Here is an 18,854-nt window from a genome sequence, read left to right on the forward strand (position 1 = left end):
ATCACCTTTGTCATTTTCAATTTTTTGTATTTGTGCTCATTTTCTTTTTTATTCTTTTTCTTTGTTGATTAGTTTCTTGATTAGGATTACAGATCAATTTTATTTTTCTCTTTAGGTTCGAGATGATCAAACCTTACTTGGAAAAGTCTGTGGCAATGAAACCCTCTCTCACATTAAATCCATTACTAACAGTATCTGGATCAGGCTTAAAATGGATGCTTCTGTTGTCAGAGCTAGTTTCAGTGCTGTTTATCAAGTGGGTAAGAAAATTTAATTTTTAAATGTCTCATTTGCATGATTGTAACATTTTCATTTCTTGAAATATTTTAGTCATTCTGTGTCCTCGAGTAGTAAGGGGAAAATTCTAATTGTAAGGTCACATTGCATTATATCTTTATGCAGGGTGAAACTCTGCAATAAAATTGAGGGCAACAGTCATTTATCTCTGGACAAATACTACTGTTGTTTTCATACTCACAGCTTGCGGAGGAGAATTGACTGGAGAGGGGATCATTCACTCGCCCTTTTACCCTAATGTGTATCCAGGAGAAAGGGTCTGTGTGTGGACCATCCGCCAGCCCCAAAGTCAAGTGGTTCTTCTCAACTTCACTGCCTTTGACATGGGAGGTTCTGCCCACTGTGATACAGATTATGTCGAGGTGAGAGTAAAACACTTGAATATCTGCATTTGATTAGATGTTATTAAAAATATTATGTCATGTTATTCTCACTCAGTTACATGAAACAAAACTAGTTTATAGATGCAAAATCCTTAACAAAATTCTAGCTAACTGGATCCAGCAGCATATAAAGAGGATTATATAGCCCAGAAATGCAAGGCTGCTATACATCCAAAAATAGTCAGTATAAAATAAAGGAGGAAAATAACCACATAATTACCTCAATAGATGCAAATAAAAAGCATTTGACAAAGTTCAGTATCTATTCATGAAACAACACTCAACAAACCAAGAACAGAACGTAACTTCCTTAATCTGATAAAGGGCATCTATAAAAAATATATAGATGCAAAATTCTTTTTTTTAAATTTATTTATTATTATTATTATTTTTTTTTACTTTGCAATATTGTATTGGTTTTGCCATACATAAACATGCATCCGCCACGGGTGTACATGTGTTCCCCATCCTGAACCCCACTCCCACCTCCCTCCGCATGCCATCCCTCTGGGTAATCCCAGTGCACCAGCTCCAAGCTTCCTGTATCCTACATCGAACCTGAACTGGCGATTCGTTTCTTATATGATATTATATATGTTTTAATGCCATTCTCCCAAAGCATCCCCCCACCAAAGAGTCCAAAAGACTGTTCTATACATCTGTGTCTCTTTTGCTGTCTCGCATACAGGGTTGTCGTTACCATCTTTCTAAATTCCATATATATGTGTTAGTATACTGTATTGGTGTTTTTCTCTCTGGCTTACTTCACTCTGTATAAATGATGCAAAATTCTTAACAAAATTCTAGCTAAATGAATCCAACAGTGTATAAAGCTAACATCATTTTTAATAATAAACATTAAATACTTTGCCTCTGTGTCATCAGTAAAAAGGCAAAGATGTTTGTTCTTACCATGTGTTTTCAACATTATACGGGAAATTCTAGTTAGGACAATAAGCAAGGAAAGGAGATAAAATGCATCTAGAATGGAAAGGAAGAAACATGATTATTTCAATTCACAGATAGTGTCGTCTATAGAAAATCTTAAGGAATGCACACACATACACATAAAATATCAAAACTAATAAATTCAGCAGGTTGTGGGATACAAGATCAAAATATGATAGTCGTATCTTTTTTATACACTAGCAATGAACAGTTTGAAAATTAAATCAAGGAAACAATTTCATTTCCAATAGCATAAAAAAGAATAAACATTGAGGAATATAGCTTTAAAGAGACATCTAAAATCTATACTCTTGAAAACTACAAAGGAAGGAAATAAAAGACCTCAATAAATAGAAAGACATCTCAAATTAATGGATTACAAGAACTAATGTTGTTAAAATGACAATACTACTTAAATTTATCTAAAGATTCAATTCAGTCTCTACTGAAGTCCCAGTGGGAATTTTCACAGAAGCTCATAAGTTGATTGTAAAATTCTTATGGAAATGCAAGGGAACCAGAATAGCCAGAAACATTCTTGAAAAAGAGCAACATTGGAGGAGTCATAATTATGACTTTAAAACTTAGAACAGAGCTATAATAATCAACTGAGGATATTACATGTATTCTTCAAGTAAGAATAAAAATATGGAGCAATGGAACAGAACAGAAAATCCAGAAATAAATTGCTATATCTTTATGATCAATTGATTTTTGAAAAGAGCGCCAAGACTTTCAATGGGAAGAAATGGTTTTTTCAAGTAGTGTTGAATATGCACAAATGAAATTAGGAAACTGGAGCCTTTCCTTACACCATACAAAAAAATTAACTCAAAATGGATCACCGACCTAAATTTGGGAGCTAAAATCATGAAACTCTTGAAGAAAACAAGGAGTCAGTGTTTATGATTTGGGGTTAGGCAAAGCCTTCTTAGATCTGACACAAAAAATACAACAAAAGAAAAACTGAAAAATTTGAACTTCACTGAAATTAAAAATAAATAATTTTTAAATGGGCAAAGAATATGAATTTATGTATTTATTTAAAGAAGATATACAAAAGATACTCAACATCACTGATCATCAGGGAAATACAAATCAAACCTCAATGAGATGCTGCTTCACAACCACTAGGATGACTATAATCAAGAAGTCAGATCATAACCAGTGTTGAAATTGGAACCCTTTTACACTTTCCCACCACTGGTGAACATGTAAATGGAACAGCTGTCATGGAAAACAATTGACAGTTCCTCAAAAAGTTAGACATAGAGTTATCATTTGATCCAGCAATTCCACTTCTAGGTATACATTGAAGGAAAATGAAATGTACATTCACACAAAAGTTGTACCTAAATGACTACAGTCATTATTCATAGTAGCCAGAAAGTAGAAACAACCTAAATGTCCATCAATTGATATGTGGATTAATAAAATGTGATATATCCACGCAATGGAATATTATATGGTATTAAAAAGAAATGCAGTAATGATACACACTACAAAATGGATGAACTTTGAAAACGCTATGCGAAGTGAAAGGGGCTAGTTACGAAAGACTGCATATTGTATGATTCCATTTATTTGCAATGTCCAGAAGAGGGAATCTATAGAAATAGAAAACAGAATAATGGCTTTGTGGGGCTGGGGCTTGAGGCGGATGGGGATGGAGTTTCTTTTAGGGCAACTAAACTATTCTCAAATTGATTTTTACTATATTAATAGATTTTATTAAAAATTATTCTTGAAGAAGTTTTCCAAAATAAATATCTAGGAGAATAAATTTGAACATATCTTTTTTACTTAGGTTGGCAGCAGTTCCATTTTGGGTTCTCTGAAAAATGAAAAGCATTGTGGTGCAGACATCCCTTCGTTTATAACATCCGTGTACAACTCTCTTCATGTCATATTCGTGAAAAGTTCTTCTGCTGACAACCATGGTTTTGTGGCTGAATTTAGCAGTGCAGCTTTGGGTAAGTGATTCTTCTACTTTGCCTTTGGGGCTTTTATGAGAATAAGTGAACAATGGAAATATATTATTATAGAAAATCAATCTATACTGTAGGTGTGTAGTCACCTATGCTGTAAAAATTTTAAAGTACACTTAAAGGCAAAGGAAATATATATTTCCTAATCAGCACATCTCAGTGGTTTATTGATACCTATTAGTAAGAGAAAAATTTAGGTTATCCTAGGTGGCACAAAAGGAAACTTTTCGTTTTTGACCTTTTAAGAGGTTATGATCAGATTATTTTTATTTGGAATTCCAGGTAGCTTGTTGGTTCTAATTTTAATCAGAATTAAAAATAACTTGGATAATTATTATTATTTTTATTTCAACAGCATGTGGAAAAGTTCTTACAGAGTCAACCGGAAGCATTCAAAGTCCTGGCCATCCAAATATCTACCCCCATGGCATCAGTTGTACCTGGCATATCATAGTCCAACCTGGTCACCTGATTCATCTGAGATTCAGAGAATTTCATCTGGAGTTTCATTACAATTGCACAAAGGACTATCTAGAAGTTTATGACACTGGTTCTCAGACATCTCTTGGGAGGTGAGAATAGTTTATTTTTTGCTTTTTAACATGAAAGTTTCCTGCTTTCTTGTGTTCCTGCTTCTGTAGAAGATGTTAACATCCACCATGTTGTGTTATAAAAAATAAGTGAGATCAACACACTTCTCAGTGACCTTTTCTATATCATTGTTCACTACTGTGTAGCCTTCAGTTCAGTTCAGTTCAGTCGCTCAGTCGTGTCCGACTCTTTGTGACCGCATGAATCGCAGCACACCAGGCCTCCCTGTCCATCACCAACTCCCGGAGTTCATCCAAACTCACGTCCATCGAGTCAGTGATGCCATCCAGCCATCTCATCCTCTGTCGTCCCCTTCTCCTCCTTCCCCCAATCCCTCCCAGCATCAGAGTCTTTTCCAATGAGTCAACTCTTTGCATGAGGTGGCCAAAGTACTGGTGTTTCAGCTTTAGCATCATTCCTTCCAAAGAAATCCCAGGGCTGATCTCCTTCAGAATGGACTGGTTGGATCTCCTTGCAGTCCAAGGGACTCTCAAGAGTCTTCTCCAACACCACAGTTCAAAAGCATCAATTCTTTGGCACTCAGCCTTCTTCACAGTCCAACTCTCACATCCATACATGACCACAGGAAAAACCATAGCCTTGACTAGATGGACCTTTGTTGGCAAAGTAATGTCTCTGCTTTTGAATATGCTCTCTAGGTTGGTCATAACTTTCCTTCCAAGGAGTAAGCGTCTTTTAATTTCATGGCTGCAGTCACCATCTGCAGTGATTTTGGAGCCCCAAAAAATAAAGTCTGACACTGTTTCCACTATTTCTCCATCTATTTCCCATGAAGTGATGGGACCGGATGCCATGATCTTCATTTTCTGAATGTTGAGCTTTAAGCCAACTTTTTCACTCTCCTCTTTCACTTTCATCAAGAGGCCTTTTAGTTCGTCTTCACTTTCTGCCATAAGGGTGGTGTCATCTGCATATCTGAGGTTATTCATATATCTCCCGGCAATCTAGATTCCAGCTTTTCTTGATTCCAGTCCAGTGTTTCTCATGATGTACTCTGCATATAAGTTAAATAAGCAGGATGACAATATACAGCCTTGACGTACTCCTTTTCCTATTTGGAACCAGTCTGTTGTTTCATGTCCAGTTCTAACTGTTGCTTCCTGACCTGCATACAGATTTCTCAAGAGGCAGGTCAGGTGGTCTGGTATTCCCATCTCTTTCAGAATTTTCCACAGTTTATTGTGATTCACACAGTCAAAGGCTTTGGCATAGTCAAGAAAGCAGAAATAGATGTTTTTCTGGAACGCTCTTTCTTTTTCCGTGTAGCCTTGGGCATTAGTAATTACCTTTTGACATGAGGATATACCCATGAAGGCATCACCAAAATCAAAACAGTGCTCATATCCATCACCTTCACACCTTCTTCCTGCCTTCAAACCTTCTATAAGTCTTCATTTCTGCCCCTCTTCCCCAGCCCCAGGAAATCATTGCACTGCTTTCTATCACTGTAAGTCAGTTTGTGTATCTGAAATTGTATAAAAGCAGAATCATTCTGTATGTACTCATTTTTCATCTGACTTTTCTCAGTCAGCATATTTTGTTGAGTTCCTTTAGTCTGAGGATTAATAGTTTAATGAAATCTGAAAATTTGGGGGCTGTTAGTTCTTGAAGTGCTTTTTTAGTCTCTTTTGCCCTTGGAACTCTAATTGCACCTATCTTAGGCCATTTGATACTGTCCCACAACTCACTGATACTCTGTTTATTTGAGTTTGTCTTTGTGCATTTCATTTTGGAAAGTATCGCTCTATATTCAAATGCACCAATCTTTTCTTCTATAATGTCTATTCTGCTATCAATCCTACCAAGTACATTTTTCCATCACAGACATTGTAATTTTCACTTCTGGAAATTCATGTCAGGCCATCTTTTATTTCACATCCCTACTTTACATATTAATTTTTTCCTTCTAGCATCTTAAATTGGTGGGATACAGTTATAAAATTTTGATGTCTTTGCTGATTCAGTCCTTCTTGCTATAGTATGATTGAGGAAGTTTTCTTCTCAATATGGGTTATACTTTCCTCCTTCTTTTCATAGTTGGTAATACTTGATATTCCCAATTCTTTGGAAAGGATTTTGATGCTGGGAAAGATTGAGGGCAGGAGGAGAAGGGGGCAACAGAGGATGAGATGGTTGGATGGCATCACTGACTCAGTGCACATGACTAAGAGCGGCCCCGTGTGCTGCAGTCCATGGGGTCACAAACAGTCAGACACGACTTAGCGACTGAACACCAATATTTGATAGGATGACAGACATTTTCAGTTTTGTGTTTGTGTACCAGACACTACTGTATTACTCTAAGTATTCTTGGGTTTTGTTTTTGGATGCAGTTAAGTTACTCAGAAACAGTTTGATCGTTGTTATTCACTTGTCTCCTGTCTCTGAAGAGTATTGTCTTCCACTGCTTGGTATCTAGTGTCTTGAGAACCATTGTTTTTATCTATTTTGTCCAGGTTTTCAGTTGTTTCAGAAAACAAGATTATGTAAATCTAGCCCCTGTTATTACATCTTTGTTGGGCATAGATATCTCTTGATTCCCTTTCCCCCCTTTTTTTGTATTTCATTTTCTTTTTCCTCATCCATTTTTTAAACATTTTTTTCCTTATCCATTGTTTTCTTACACTTATTTTTTCCCCTAACTTTATTCTCCCTCTTCATTTTTTTGCTCTTCCTTGTCTTAATCTTTAAACTTTTAAAATTCCTTCTTTTTTATGGTTGGTACTTGACTCCTAATCACTGAAAATTACCTATTTTTTGCTGAATGATATAAACTGTTATTGTTGTTGTTCAAAAGAGAGACATATAGAATATTAATTCATCTACCTTTGTTTTGATTAAGATATTAAATCATTTTTACACTGAAATGGTATTATACACCATTTTCCCTCCTTTTTCTGCCTCAGAAATTAACTCATCCATTTCCCATGTTTAATACTTTGTCTTATTTTGGTTTCTATTTTTTCCTCCTGTCATTCCTTTGCTTTTACCAAGTGTTCTTTGAATTGAGATTTTGATTTTCTAGTCATTTCTCTCACAAGTGTTTCTAGATAAGAGCTCACGACATGATGTCTTATAGAATGGGTTTCCCGAGTAAAAATTGCTTTCTTCAGCAAAAATTTGCTATGGATTAGCAATCAAACTCTTACCTCTGCAGGGACCAGTATTGTAAAGATAGTAGAGTTCACCTGTATAAGGCTAACTATTCTAGACACTGTTCTAAGTTCCTTATATACAGTGTATTAACTCATACAATTCTCAGGACAACTCTTTGAAGTACGTCATATCACCATCCCCATTTTATAGATGGGAAAACTGAGACATCTGTCCAAAATCATAAAGCCTGTAAGGGATAGAGCTGACTCTAGAGTCTGTGCTATGAGTTTATAATACATGATTTTCCTTTGTTGTATAAGTATGTTTATTATATTTTTATTAATAAGTTCATTAATATGCTATATGGTTACCTACTGTAGCTCAGAATTTCTAATTTCATTAAAATTATGTTATATGACATGTCACACACTTAGGCACATACATAAAACCGTCTAAAGGAAGTAGCTGTGAGTTTGGATGATCTTTAGCAACTTTGTATATGCTTTGTGCTTGAAATAAATTTGTTTTTTAAGGTTAATATAGGATATTATTATTGTGTTTTTTTAACATGTCCTAGTCGGACACGACTGAGCGACTGAACTGAACTGAACTGAATTTGGGGTATGTCATTCTGAGCATCCTGAAAGTTTTTAAATCTGTGTTCTTTCTTGGTTCCAAATAGATATTGTGGAAAATCTATTCCGCCCTCTCTTACCAGTAATGACAACTCAGTAAGGCTTACATTTGTGGCTGACTCTGACCTTGCTTATGAAGGCTTTCTAATAAACTATGAAGCAACTGATGCCTCAGCAGGTGAGAAAACAGCATTGTATGCTTGGTTTCACTTACTTTCTTACTAAATAGTACCATAAGAATAGTTTATGCCAAAATTTGTGCTATATAAAGAAAGATGCTTTTATAATAAAGTGTAGTGACTTAAGTGGCTTTCATGTTAAACATAGAGTAATGATAAGAGTATTTTATCAGTGTTAAATCTTCTAATTTTGGTAATTGTACTATGGTTGTGTAAGAAAATGTTTATGTTTTTAGGAATAATGAAGCAATGGGAGCAAAATATACGTATGTAGTAAATCTAAGTGAAAGGAATTTGGGAACTATTCCTAACAACTTTTCTGTTGAATTTAAATTTCTATCAAAATTAAATGTTACCAAAGAGACCAAAAATTTAAGAAATTAGAAAAAGGACAAAAACAGAGTTAGAAACCATTACACTACATGGAATTCTATGGCAGAAAATGGAAGTTTTCTTGTTAGAATATACATTTCTAAATTTGACCTAATGAAATTGAAACTTTTCAGCATTTATTCCTTTTATTATATTTTTCTATTACTTAATTCTCATCATTACTTTGCTCTTTGTCAATGCAGTGTAGGAAACAAGCACCATTTGCCAGCAGGGTCTTTGAGGTCATAGGTAAACCAGAGATGTTCCTAGCTGGCCCCAGAAACTATGGGTTTTAGGGCTTCCCTGGTGGTTCAGCAGTAAAGAATCTGCCTGCCAATGCAGGAGATGTGGGTTCGATCCCTGGGTCAGGAAGATCCCCTGGAGGAGCAAATGGCAGCCCACTTGTGTGCTTGCCTCGATAATCCCATAGACGGAGGAGCCTGGCAGGCTATAGTCCATGGTGTCATAAAGAGTTGGACAAGCCTTAGCGACCAAACGGCAGCAATAAACGTGTTTTCTTAGGTTCATGTTGCCACTGGGATATACACGTTTTTAGGGAGTCTGGGTTTTCCTTTTGCATAGTATTTAGAAAGATAGCTCATGGAACAAAATACTGTGCAGTTATGACATATGGGGGTATGTGACTAAGTCTCCCAAGCATTTCACACCTTTGAATTGTCCCAGAAGCATGCAATTCTTTGTTGCTTAAGAAAGTACTGAGAGTGTTTCATTGTGCCATATGCGCTCCTGCTGACACTCCTGCATCCAGAAACCCCAGGCTCTCATATTTTAAAGCCCCCACTCCCTTTAAAAAAAAAAAAGGTAAGTTAATCTACTTGGAGTCCCTCTCAGTTTCTCACTTGTTTCTTCTCAGAGCATCTGACCCTGATTCTTTGTTTCAGGCTGCATTCTAGTAGTTCAAGTTCTGTTTTAGAAGCATGGCTTTAGATTTCTCCAGGATCCCAACTGTGAGAAAGCTATACACCGTTCTCTCCTGTGGGTCCCACTCTCAAGGCAGTTTATTATTTAGCTCCAGCACCTGAGAAATTGAATCCCTGGCAATTCCAGTAGGTTACATTATATGATTGACATATTTACTGGACTTGGTTCAGATTTTTAACATCCACTGACCAAAACTGGCTTTTCAAGAAATCCTAGTATGCACACAATTTTCCATACTCCTGTGGTTTTATCTGCCTCATATATTTGGCCCAAACCACAGCTGAATATTAGATTCAGATTTGGAGCAAGTCACTTGAACTCTCTGGGCCATAGTCTTCTCATCTGTAAAATTAAGGGGTTGGATTTGATGATCTTTGGGATGTCTTCTGCCTTTAATCAACTGTGAACACAAGTTTAATTTGCTGCATGAATAAACTAGCTGTAACTTAGATAACAAACGATGCACGTGGGACCTCCTAAAATATTACGGAAATCTTTGTAACAGCTCGCAGTGCCGCTACAGTGACTAACACAGCTCTGCTAAAAATCACACTGATTTGTAAAGCAGTATCTAGTGCAATGGGGGTAATCTGGCATGGAGTATGATACATTTTAATTGAGAAAGATACGAGACAGATAAAATAAGAAGATTGTGAAAAAGGAAAGAAGCCTGCTGGACAGAACAGGAAACTGATAAACAAAGGGAAACACAGGTGAGGAAAGAGAAGGGCTTTCTGGGGCGGATAACTCTGCAGACTCTGGTCGGCCTCCCTGTAGGGTAATCACTACCTTGGCTGTTGCGTCCAGACAGGGCTGAAATCACAGACAAGGAAGTGCTGGCTTTCTGTTCCTTGGCTGAGCCTGAGTGAGCCTGGCTGGTCGCTGTGTGCCTGCCTTTTGCTGGATGATTTCATCGGTCTGACTCCCACAGGCAAATATTCTAAAGAGCAACCTGATGATTGTATCCAGGAAGCCATATGGCCCCTCATCTTACCATTTGGAGCCCGTCTCAGTTTCCCATAGACGAGGGTATGTGTGGCTGGCCCTCATGAATTGTTGAGGGGCCCCCGCAGGACTGCTCAGGGAAGGGCTGGACTCAGGAGACTGACCTGGGGGTCCAGGCAGCCGGAGTCTGAGTGAGCCACCCACCTGGAAATAGCAAGGTGGTGGGGTGCTTTCTTTTCAGCTATCATATTATTTTTGATGTTGTCTGCAGGGTGCAATAGTACCAGGGAGAAGTGTCAATGGAAGCTCAGTTGGTGATCTTCATCTTATTTATTGCTTTAGCAAAAGTTATTTTTAGAGCAATCACAATCTTGATGGTGTTGGATTGTTGGCTTTTAGTCCCTCGGCTCTACAGGTGTGAGTTTCTCTGTTCAAGCCTTTCCTGTCTTCATCTGATAAAAGTTAAATTTCCTGACTTGAATCCAGTTACTTTCCCATCTGTAGTTTGTACCATGGGGCTATGATGTCAGCCCCTAAGTATGTGTTTGGGTGGAAAGAGATTGACTTCTGGTCATTACTTTGACTCCTTCTCTCATCACTGTTTCTGCCTCCATCCAGATGTGCCTGGGGTAAGAGAGACAAAGAACTAACAAGAAAATTTTTGCGGATAGAAACCCTTAAGAATATCTTAGCAACTGATTTATGAAACTGGATTTTAAATATTTGTTAAAGTACAAAACATTTTAATTCTGAGAGAATATAATTGATTAGTTACCTTTAGTTTTTTAACTGTAATTTTATTTTCTGTTAACATCTACTGCATATACATTACTATGATCCTACTGAAAGGACTTTAAGAGGATTTAAGAAAGAAGAGAGAAATGTACCTGACACACTTTCCACTTTAACATTAAATGAAAGCTGTATAATGTCCAGTCTAGTGTTTTTCAGATATTGAAACAGTCATGATTCCTTAGTGGATCATGACATTATCTTATTAGATTGCTACCTACATTTGTTAAAAGTGTGGAATAAATGGGAGATTGAGATTGACATATATACATACTATATATAAAATAGACAATAGCACAGGGAATTCTACTCAATACTCTGTAATGATCCATATGGGAAAAGAATCTAAGAAAAGGTAGATATTTGTATATGCACAGTTGATTCACTTTGCGGGCAGGTGTTTAGTGCTGTTTTTCATCCATCACCCTGGAATTGAGCACAGAAGAGACATCTAAGAGTGAGAAGTCAAGAAATGATTAACAGAAGGGCAAACAAGGGTTTCTTTAGAAGACATGAATAGAGAGTGTTCTGTTTCTGTTTTAAAACTTCAGTCCAGTAGAGCAGTGTTCTCAAACTTGAGCATTCATTGGAAACTTGAGGTAGGGTTTTCTTATTAAAAGTTCAGGTACCAGAGTGTGTGTTAGTTGCTCAGTCATGTACGACTCTTTGCAATCCCATGGACTGTAGACACCAGGCTCCTCTGTCCATGGAATTCTCCTGGAAGGATTGCTGGAGTGGGTAGCCATGCCCTTCTCCAGGGAATCTTCCCAACCCAGGGATTGAACCCAGGTCTCCTGCATTGCAGGCGGATTCTTTACCCTCTGAGCCACCAGGGAATCTGAGTTGCATAGGTCTAGGGTAGGTTTTTAGCAATCTATTCAGATGGTTCTAATGAAACATGGCAGTTCATCAGAGATTCTGAAAGTCATGTCTTAGGACATAAATTACTAGAGTTACAACTGAGATCTCATAGTGGATTGGGCTGTAACTCCTCATGATGGAAAGTGTTTTCTATGATTTGGTGAAAGGACAGCTGAAGGTATAGTCAGAGCCTTGGTTCTGGTCCCAACCTTGCTGCTAACTTGGAAAGCTTGGGGCAAGTCACAAGCCTCTCTGATTCTTTCTGTGTTTTCTGCTTTGAGATATTCAGATATTTTCCCTCTGTAAAAGGTTTTTAGTAAGTTTATTGATCTTTTAAAGATTTACTTTCTCATTGGTCAGTATTTTCTAATATTTTTTGCTGTATGTATGGGTTTCCTACCACTCTCCAGCTCAGTAGATTTATCTTATTTTTTTTTTTTTTGAGATTTATTTTATTTTTTGGCTGTGATGGGTCTTTGTTGCTGCATGTGGGCTTTCTTTAGTTGCAGTGAGCAGGGAATACTCTTTGTTGAGGTGTGTGGGTTTCTCACTGCAGTGGCTTCTCATGTTGCAGAGCATGGGCTCCAGGTGCACAGGCTTCAGGAGTTGTGGCACGGAGGCTCAGTACTTGCAACTCTCAGGCTCTGGAGCCAGGCTCTGTAGTTATGGTACTCAGGCTTAGTTGCCCCATGCATGTGGGATCTTCCTGGACTATGTATAGAACCTGTGTCCCTTGCATTTCAAGGTGGATTCTTAACCACTGGACCAGCAGGGAAGCCTGATTTATCTTATTTATTATATTTCTTAGTTCTTAGAATAAACATGCTAAATAAGACATTTAATTGCGATATTCTTAGTTTCCTACTCACCTTCATTTCTATTATTTTTATAAGTCTTTATTGAATTTGTTACAGTACTGCTTCTGTTTTTTTATGTTTTGGGTTTTTGGCCTCCAAGCATGTGGTGTCTTAGCTTCCAACCCAGGAATAGAACCCCCACCTTCTGCTTTGGAAGGTGAAGTCCTAACCACTGGACCACCAAGGAAGTCCTCTCTTCATTTCTAAATTGACATTCCATGCTTAAAGAAACCAGGGATTTTAAAGAACACAGGATTTGGAAAGGAAGGACTTGGATGTGAATTTTATCTTTGCTTTGTCTGAACTAAGTGATTTTCAGAGCCTAACCTCCCGGAGCCTCAGCTCCTTTATCTGTACCTTCATCTCTAAGAAGTGAAGGTTAGAATGTCTGGCTGTTTCATATAGTTGGGGAAGATAAAATGAAACATTTTCTGTGAAAAGTTCATAATTGCTCTAAAGGGCCATGACTGTGCCAGATTTAAAATAGAATTACTGATATTCAAATACAATTTTACAATAGCTGCTTTAGTGATTCAGCTTGTATCCATATTCATTAGAATTGATCATCGACATGGGGAAAAAAGTCATTACTGTGACCACCTAGCAGAAAATTGTAGGTGAATGTTAGATTTGGGTTAGGGAGACTTTTTCTTTCCTAGTGGAGAAATGGAACCTGTAATTTTATCTTCTCTCAGGTCTTCATTGTGAGGATTGTTAAACCAAATATGCCAGTAGAAGCAGATGACAGTCCCAGGGTTAATTAGAAAATCTGAGGTCATAGGGATTCATGCAGACCCAGAAGTTTTGTAAATGATTTCAGAAAGCTCTGCCTATAAGGTTGCTCATGAATATGACTGGCTAATCACATAAGTTTGATCTATGGTTCTGGAGAATACTCTTGAGAGTCTCTTGGACTGCAAGAAGATCCAAGCAGTCAATCCTAAAGGAAATCAATCCTGAATATTCATTAGAAGAACTGATGCTGAAGCTGAAGCTCCAATTATTTGACCATCTGTTGCAAAGGGCTCACTCATTAGAAAAAGACCCTGATGCTGGGAAAGATTGAAGGCAGGAGGAGAAGGGGATGGCAGAGTACGAGATGATTGAATGGCATCACTGACTCAGTGGACATGAGTTTGAGCAAACTCCAGGAGATGGTGAAGGACAGGGAGGCCTGGTGTGCTACAGTCCACGGGGTTGCAAAGAGTCAGACACAATTGAGCAACTAAGCAACGAAATCCCATTAGTTATCTCACAAGACAAAGCAGGGAGGTGGTAGAACAGCTACTCATAATCTAGAGTCTCCCTAGGAGACACACTTTTCGCCACAGGATCAGTTTATCCTTGTCCTGTCACCCAAATCATATGTGATGATAGCATCATTGCTTTGGGAGTTGGAGGATTATCCATGTTTCTGAATTTCCCCTTTGATAATGAACTGAATGCTATGTTACTAAAACTTATTTAAAAGTGCTTAGTAGAGGCAGACCTACATTGTCATTTTTAGAAAAATATGACTTTGTGATTTTATGGTCATCCATGGAAGACATTTATATACTTTCTTTTCTTCCTTTACTTTTTTTTTTTGAAGTTGATCAGAAAGAAAGCTGTGAGAGGCCCACTAATAGCTATCTTTGATCTTCAGAGATGTGCTTTTCACTGCTACTTCAGTTGAATATATTAGATGGAAGAAATCTACTTTTCTTTTTCATCAGTTTGTCAGTATTGTTAGACCGTAGTAAAGGGCAAACCGCCATTGGGCATAAGTTTCCCTTTGGGTACGTGAGAAATAAATAAAAGGCATTTTCATGTTTGGATCTTGTATTGACGTAAGAAGCATCATGACAATATGTGAATATCCTTTTATGGGAATATATTTAACTTTAATTATTTGTGCTTTATTGCAAAGCATAGTAGGAAGCCAAAGCCTAGCATATTCTCATTACACTGCCTATAAACATAAGCCTACTCATACTTCTCAATATCAATGTTATTTTACAAAGAGCAGTTTACACTGTCATATGAACATTGTACATGTTCCAGTGTTAGGTAAAAGCACTTAGTAACCTTTTAAGAAACAAATAAATTTAGAGAACCACTGTTTTTCTCTCTGTTAAATTACAGACATGAATCTCATAAAAACTAAAAATGTTAACATTAAATATTATATCATTTAATATTTATAAAATATGTACTTTCAAAATATTTTTTCTTTCTCTGTTTTAACTTTATTTATTAAATGTTAGATATCCAAATTATTTATTGGATATCCTTCAGAGAACTCAACTTATCTTTTAACAGAACTTTCACCCTTTTAATAACCCATAGACTTTTATTTTGTAATTCCATGTAGTAAAATTCATTCATAGTTTTAGCAAGTGTGTATACCCATGTCATCACCACTCCATGCAAAATATAGAACACTTTTATCATCTCAGAAGGTGTCCCGGTGTCCCTTTATAGGGGCTTCCCCACCTTCCATCTCGACAACTGCAGACCTTGTGCTTATCACTGTGTATTCATTTTGCCTATTCAAAAGGCAAATATGAATGGGAACACAGTGCATTCTTTTATGTCTGGCTTATTACATGAGAAACATAATGCTTCTCAAATTTGTTCATATAATCCTGTTTATAAGAAGTTCTTTTCATTGCTGAATAGTCTTCTATTGTAAGGGCTGTATCATAATTTGATATCCATTCACTTGTTTTTGGATAGTTGGATTGTTAATGGTTTTTAGCTATTATGAAAAAAGCTGCTGTGAAATTATTGTATAAGTATTTTGTGGACTTAGATTATCAGTTCTCTTGAGTAAATTCTAAGGGTAGAATTTCTAGGTCTTATAGTAATGCTGTGTTTAATTTCATGAGAAATTTCCAGCTATTTTTCCAAAGTGGTTATATCATTTTATGTTCCCATCTGCAATGAAAGAGAATTCTACTTTCTCCACATTTTTGTCAATCCTTGGTATCGTCAATCTTTTCATTTTAGCCACCAATGGTTGTGCCTCATTATTGTTTTAATTTACATGTCCCTGATGACTAGTACGACTGAGTACTTTTTTACATGCTTATTGGCAATTCATATATTTCTTTTGTGAAGTGTCCATTGAAATCATCTTGTTCATTTCTGTTTATTATTGTCATATGTTATATACTCTACATACAATTATGTCTTTTTTCAGATAAATGTATGGCACATATTGTCTCCCACTGTGTGCAGCTGACCTTTTCTTTTTCTTAATGGTATTGTTTGAAGAGCAATAATATGTCCTTTTTTCCCTTCATGGCTAGATTTTCTTTTTTTTCTTTTTATGTTGCTTAAAAATCTATGTCTACTAAAGTTGTGAGGATTTTCTGCGGATTCTTATGCAAGACTTTTGGTGTGAGGCTTTTACATTTATGTTTATGACCCATTTTGAGTTAATTTTCCTATGTAATGTGAGTTATGTATTCGAGGTTATTTGTTTGCTTAGCAAATGATATTTAACCATTCAAGCACTATTTGTTGAAAAGATTGTCCTTTTTGCACTGAATTGCCTTTGGATTGTTGTTGAAAACTAATTGTCCTTGTATCTTTGGGTCAGTTTCTGGAATGGCTGTTCTATTCCATTGATCTATGTATCTTTCCCCTATGACAATAGACTCTATTACTTCATATTATGTAATTTTATAGTTTATCTTAAGGTCGGGAAGTGTAAATCATCCAGATTCTTCAAAATTGTTTTGATTATTCTAGGCTTTTTATACTTCCATATACAATTTTAGAATCATCTTTTCAATTTGAACTGAAGCAAAAAAACAAACGAAAAATGCAAACTTGTTGGGAATTTGATTAAGATTGGATTGAATATATAGATGAATCTTAGGACAAAGGGCATTTTACAATGAGTCTTCCAATCCAGTATCATATTTACTTCTCTATTTATTCAAATCTTTTGAATTATCTTTCAGCTATGTTTTAAAGTTTTCACTGTAGAATTTTTGTTTCTTCCCATTAAATTTTCTGTCAAGTGCTTTATGCTTTTTATGCAGTTGTAAGTGGTATTTAAAATTTTATTTTCCAGTTATTGGAATAGTATTTGAAAATTAAATTGATTTTTGAATAATTATCTTATATCCTATAACCTTACTAAACTCGGTTATTAGTTCCAGTATCTTTTAGTAGATTTCTTAGTGTATTTTACATAGGCAATTGATCTTATCTGTAAGGACAGTTTTATTTTTCCCTATTCACTATCTGTTTGTCTGTCTCTCTCTATTTGCCTTTTGCCATAACTGGGACCGTCTATAACATTGAATAGAAGGAGTGAGATTGGACATACTGGCCTTGCTGTTTATCTTGACAGGAAAGCACTTGGTCCTTTACTACCCAAGTATGATGTTAAGTTTGGGGTTTTCATAGATGCCCTTCTTCTGTTTCCACTTTCCTGTCTTCTCTTTGGTTTACAGAATATTTTTAGTATTCTATTTTATATCCTTATTTGGCTTTTTAATGATATCTCTTTTTGTGTTTGCTCAAGGCCTAGCAATATGCATTCTGAAATAAATTCTTAACGCTATCTGAATGTGGTGTGGTCAGTGAGTCTGTGGTCAGTCTATAAGTTCATCAGCTCAAGGAGACTGTTTCACAGCCTTTATTTAATGTTCATTTGATCCATGAATTTTTATCTTAGTAATACTCCTTACTGGATCTGAAATACTTAATATACCACCTCTTCACACAGAGCCCTGCTCCTGCTTTCCCCTGCTTTATCTCTGTCTTTTCCCTCCTCCTTCCCTTCTTTCCTCCCTCCCTTTCTTCTGCTCTTCCTTCCTTTTCTTCCTTCCATTATTCTTTGGCCCTTGAAGAAACATCTTGGCAGACTATAGAAAAGTATACAACATTCATCCCTGAAGTTAAATATCACCGTCAACTCCTTCAATAAGTTAAGTCTTGATTACTTGCTGTTTAAAATCAAATAACCAACTATGTGGTAAATGCTTGTTATTCTGAGGGCTGTACATGATAGGAGAACCTGTAATGTTTTCTGTGCACCTCTGTGCCAATGGTTCCTTTTTTCTTTTCTGAGTATGGTTATACAGCAGCAACTTGGGGAAATAGCACACCTAACCACCCTCATTTTCTTTTTTTATTCATCATAAAATATAATAGTTTATTCTCCTCCAAAACCTGCCCATCAGGGACTTGTGTCTACTCCGGGATCCTAGATTTATGTTATTACCAGATACAGTTGAAGATACATTGAAACCAGATTTTCTTTCAGAAATACCTCAGACTTGGAGGGCATAGGAGATTAAGTGGGTTGGTCAGTGACTAGAGAGCATGAAGAGATGAATAGATCAAATTGAAACTGGTAAAGTAGAAAAGCTAGTAGTTATTTAGGAAATAAAATTATCCTATCTAAAAGATTTATATGAATGATCTCATTTATTCCTCATATTTATGCTCTGCCTTTCTTGCACTTCTCTATCCCATTTTAGAGTGTAGTGATGATCTCTATCATTTACTAAGCACATACTATGTTCAGTTCAGTTCAGTTCAGTTCAGTCGCTCAGTCATGTCCAACCATTTGCAACCCCATGGACCGCAGCACGCCAGGCCTCCCTGTCCATCCCAACTCCCAGAGTCCACCCAAACCATGTCCATTGAGTTGATGATGCCATCCAACCATCTCATCCTCTGTCATCCCCTTCTCCTCCCACCTTCAATCTTTCCCAGCATCAGGGTCTTTTCAAATGAGCCAGTTCTTCGCATCAGGTGGCCAAAGAATTGGAGGTTCAGCTTCAACATCAGTCCTTCCAATGGATATTCATGATTGATTTCCTTTAGGATGGACTAGTTGGATCTCCTTTCAGTCCAAGGGACTCTCAAGAATCTTCTCCAACACCACAGTTCAAAAGCATCAATTCTTTGGTGCTCAGCTTTCTTTATAGTTCAACTCTCA

General features: G+C 36.7%; 1 protein-coding gene across 1 annotated transcript in view; it reads left to right on the forward strand.

Annotated features, from left to right (window-relative positions):
• Positions 1–18,854, forward strand: part of CUBN (cubilin) — a 259,434-nt gene that overhangs the window by 49,209 nt on the left and 191,371 nt on the right. Inside the window, exons 18-22 of the mRNA XM_086334167.1 lie at positions 116–260; positions 481–659; positions 3,436–3,601; positions 3,972–4,188; positions 8,007–8,137. Coding sequence (XP_086190293.1) covers positions 116–260; positions 481–659; positions 3,436–3,601; positions 3,972–4,188; positions 8,007–8,137 — 838 coding nt within the window. The remainder of the gene's footprint in view (positions 1–115; positions 261–480; positions 660–3,435; positions 3,602–3,971; positions 4,189–8,006; positions 8,138–18,854) is intronic.

This window comes from Bos grunniens, chromosome 13 (genome assembly GCF_055505025.1).
Source record: "Bos grunniens cultivar Pamir isolate PY7600 chromosome 13, Bosgru_T2T1.0, whole genome shotgun sequence".
Lineage (NCBI taxonomy): Eukaryota > Metazoa > Chordata > Mammalia > Artiodactyla > Bovidae > Bos > Bos grunniens.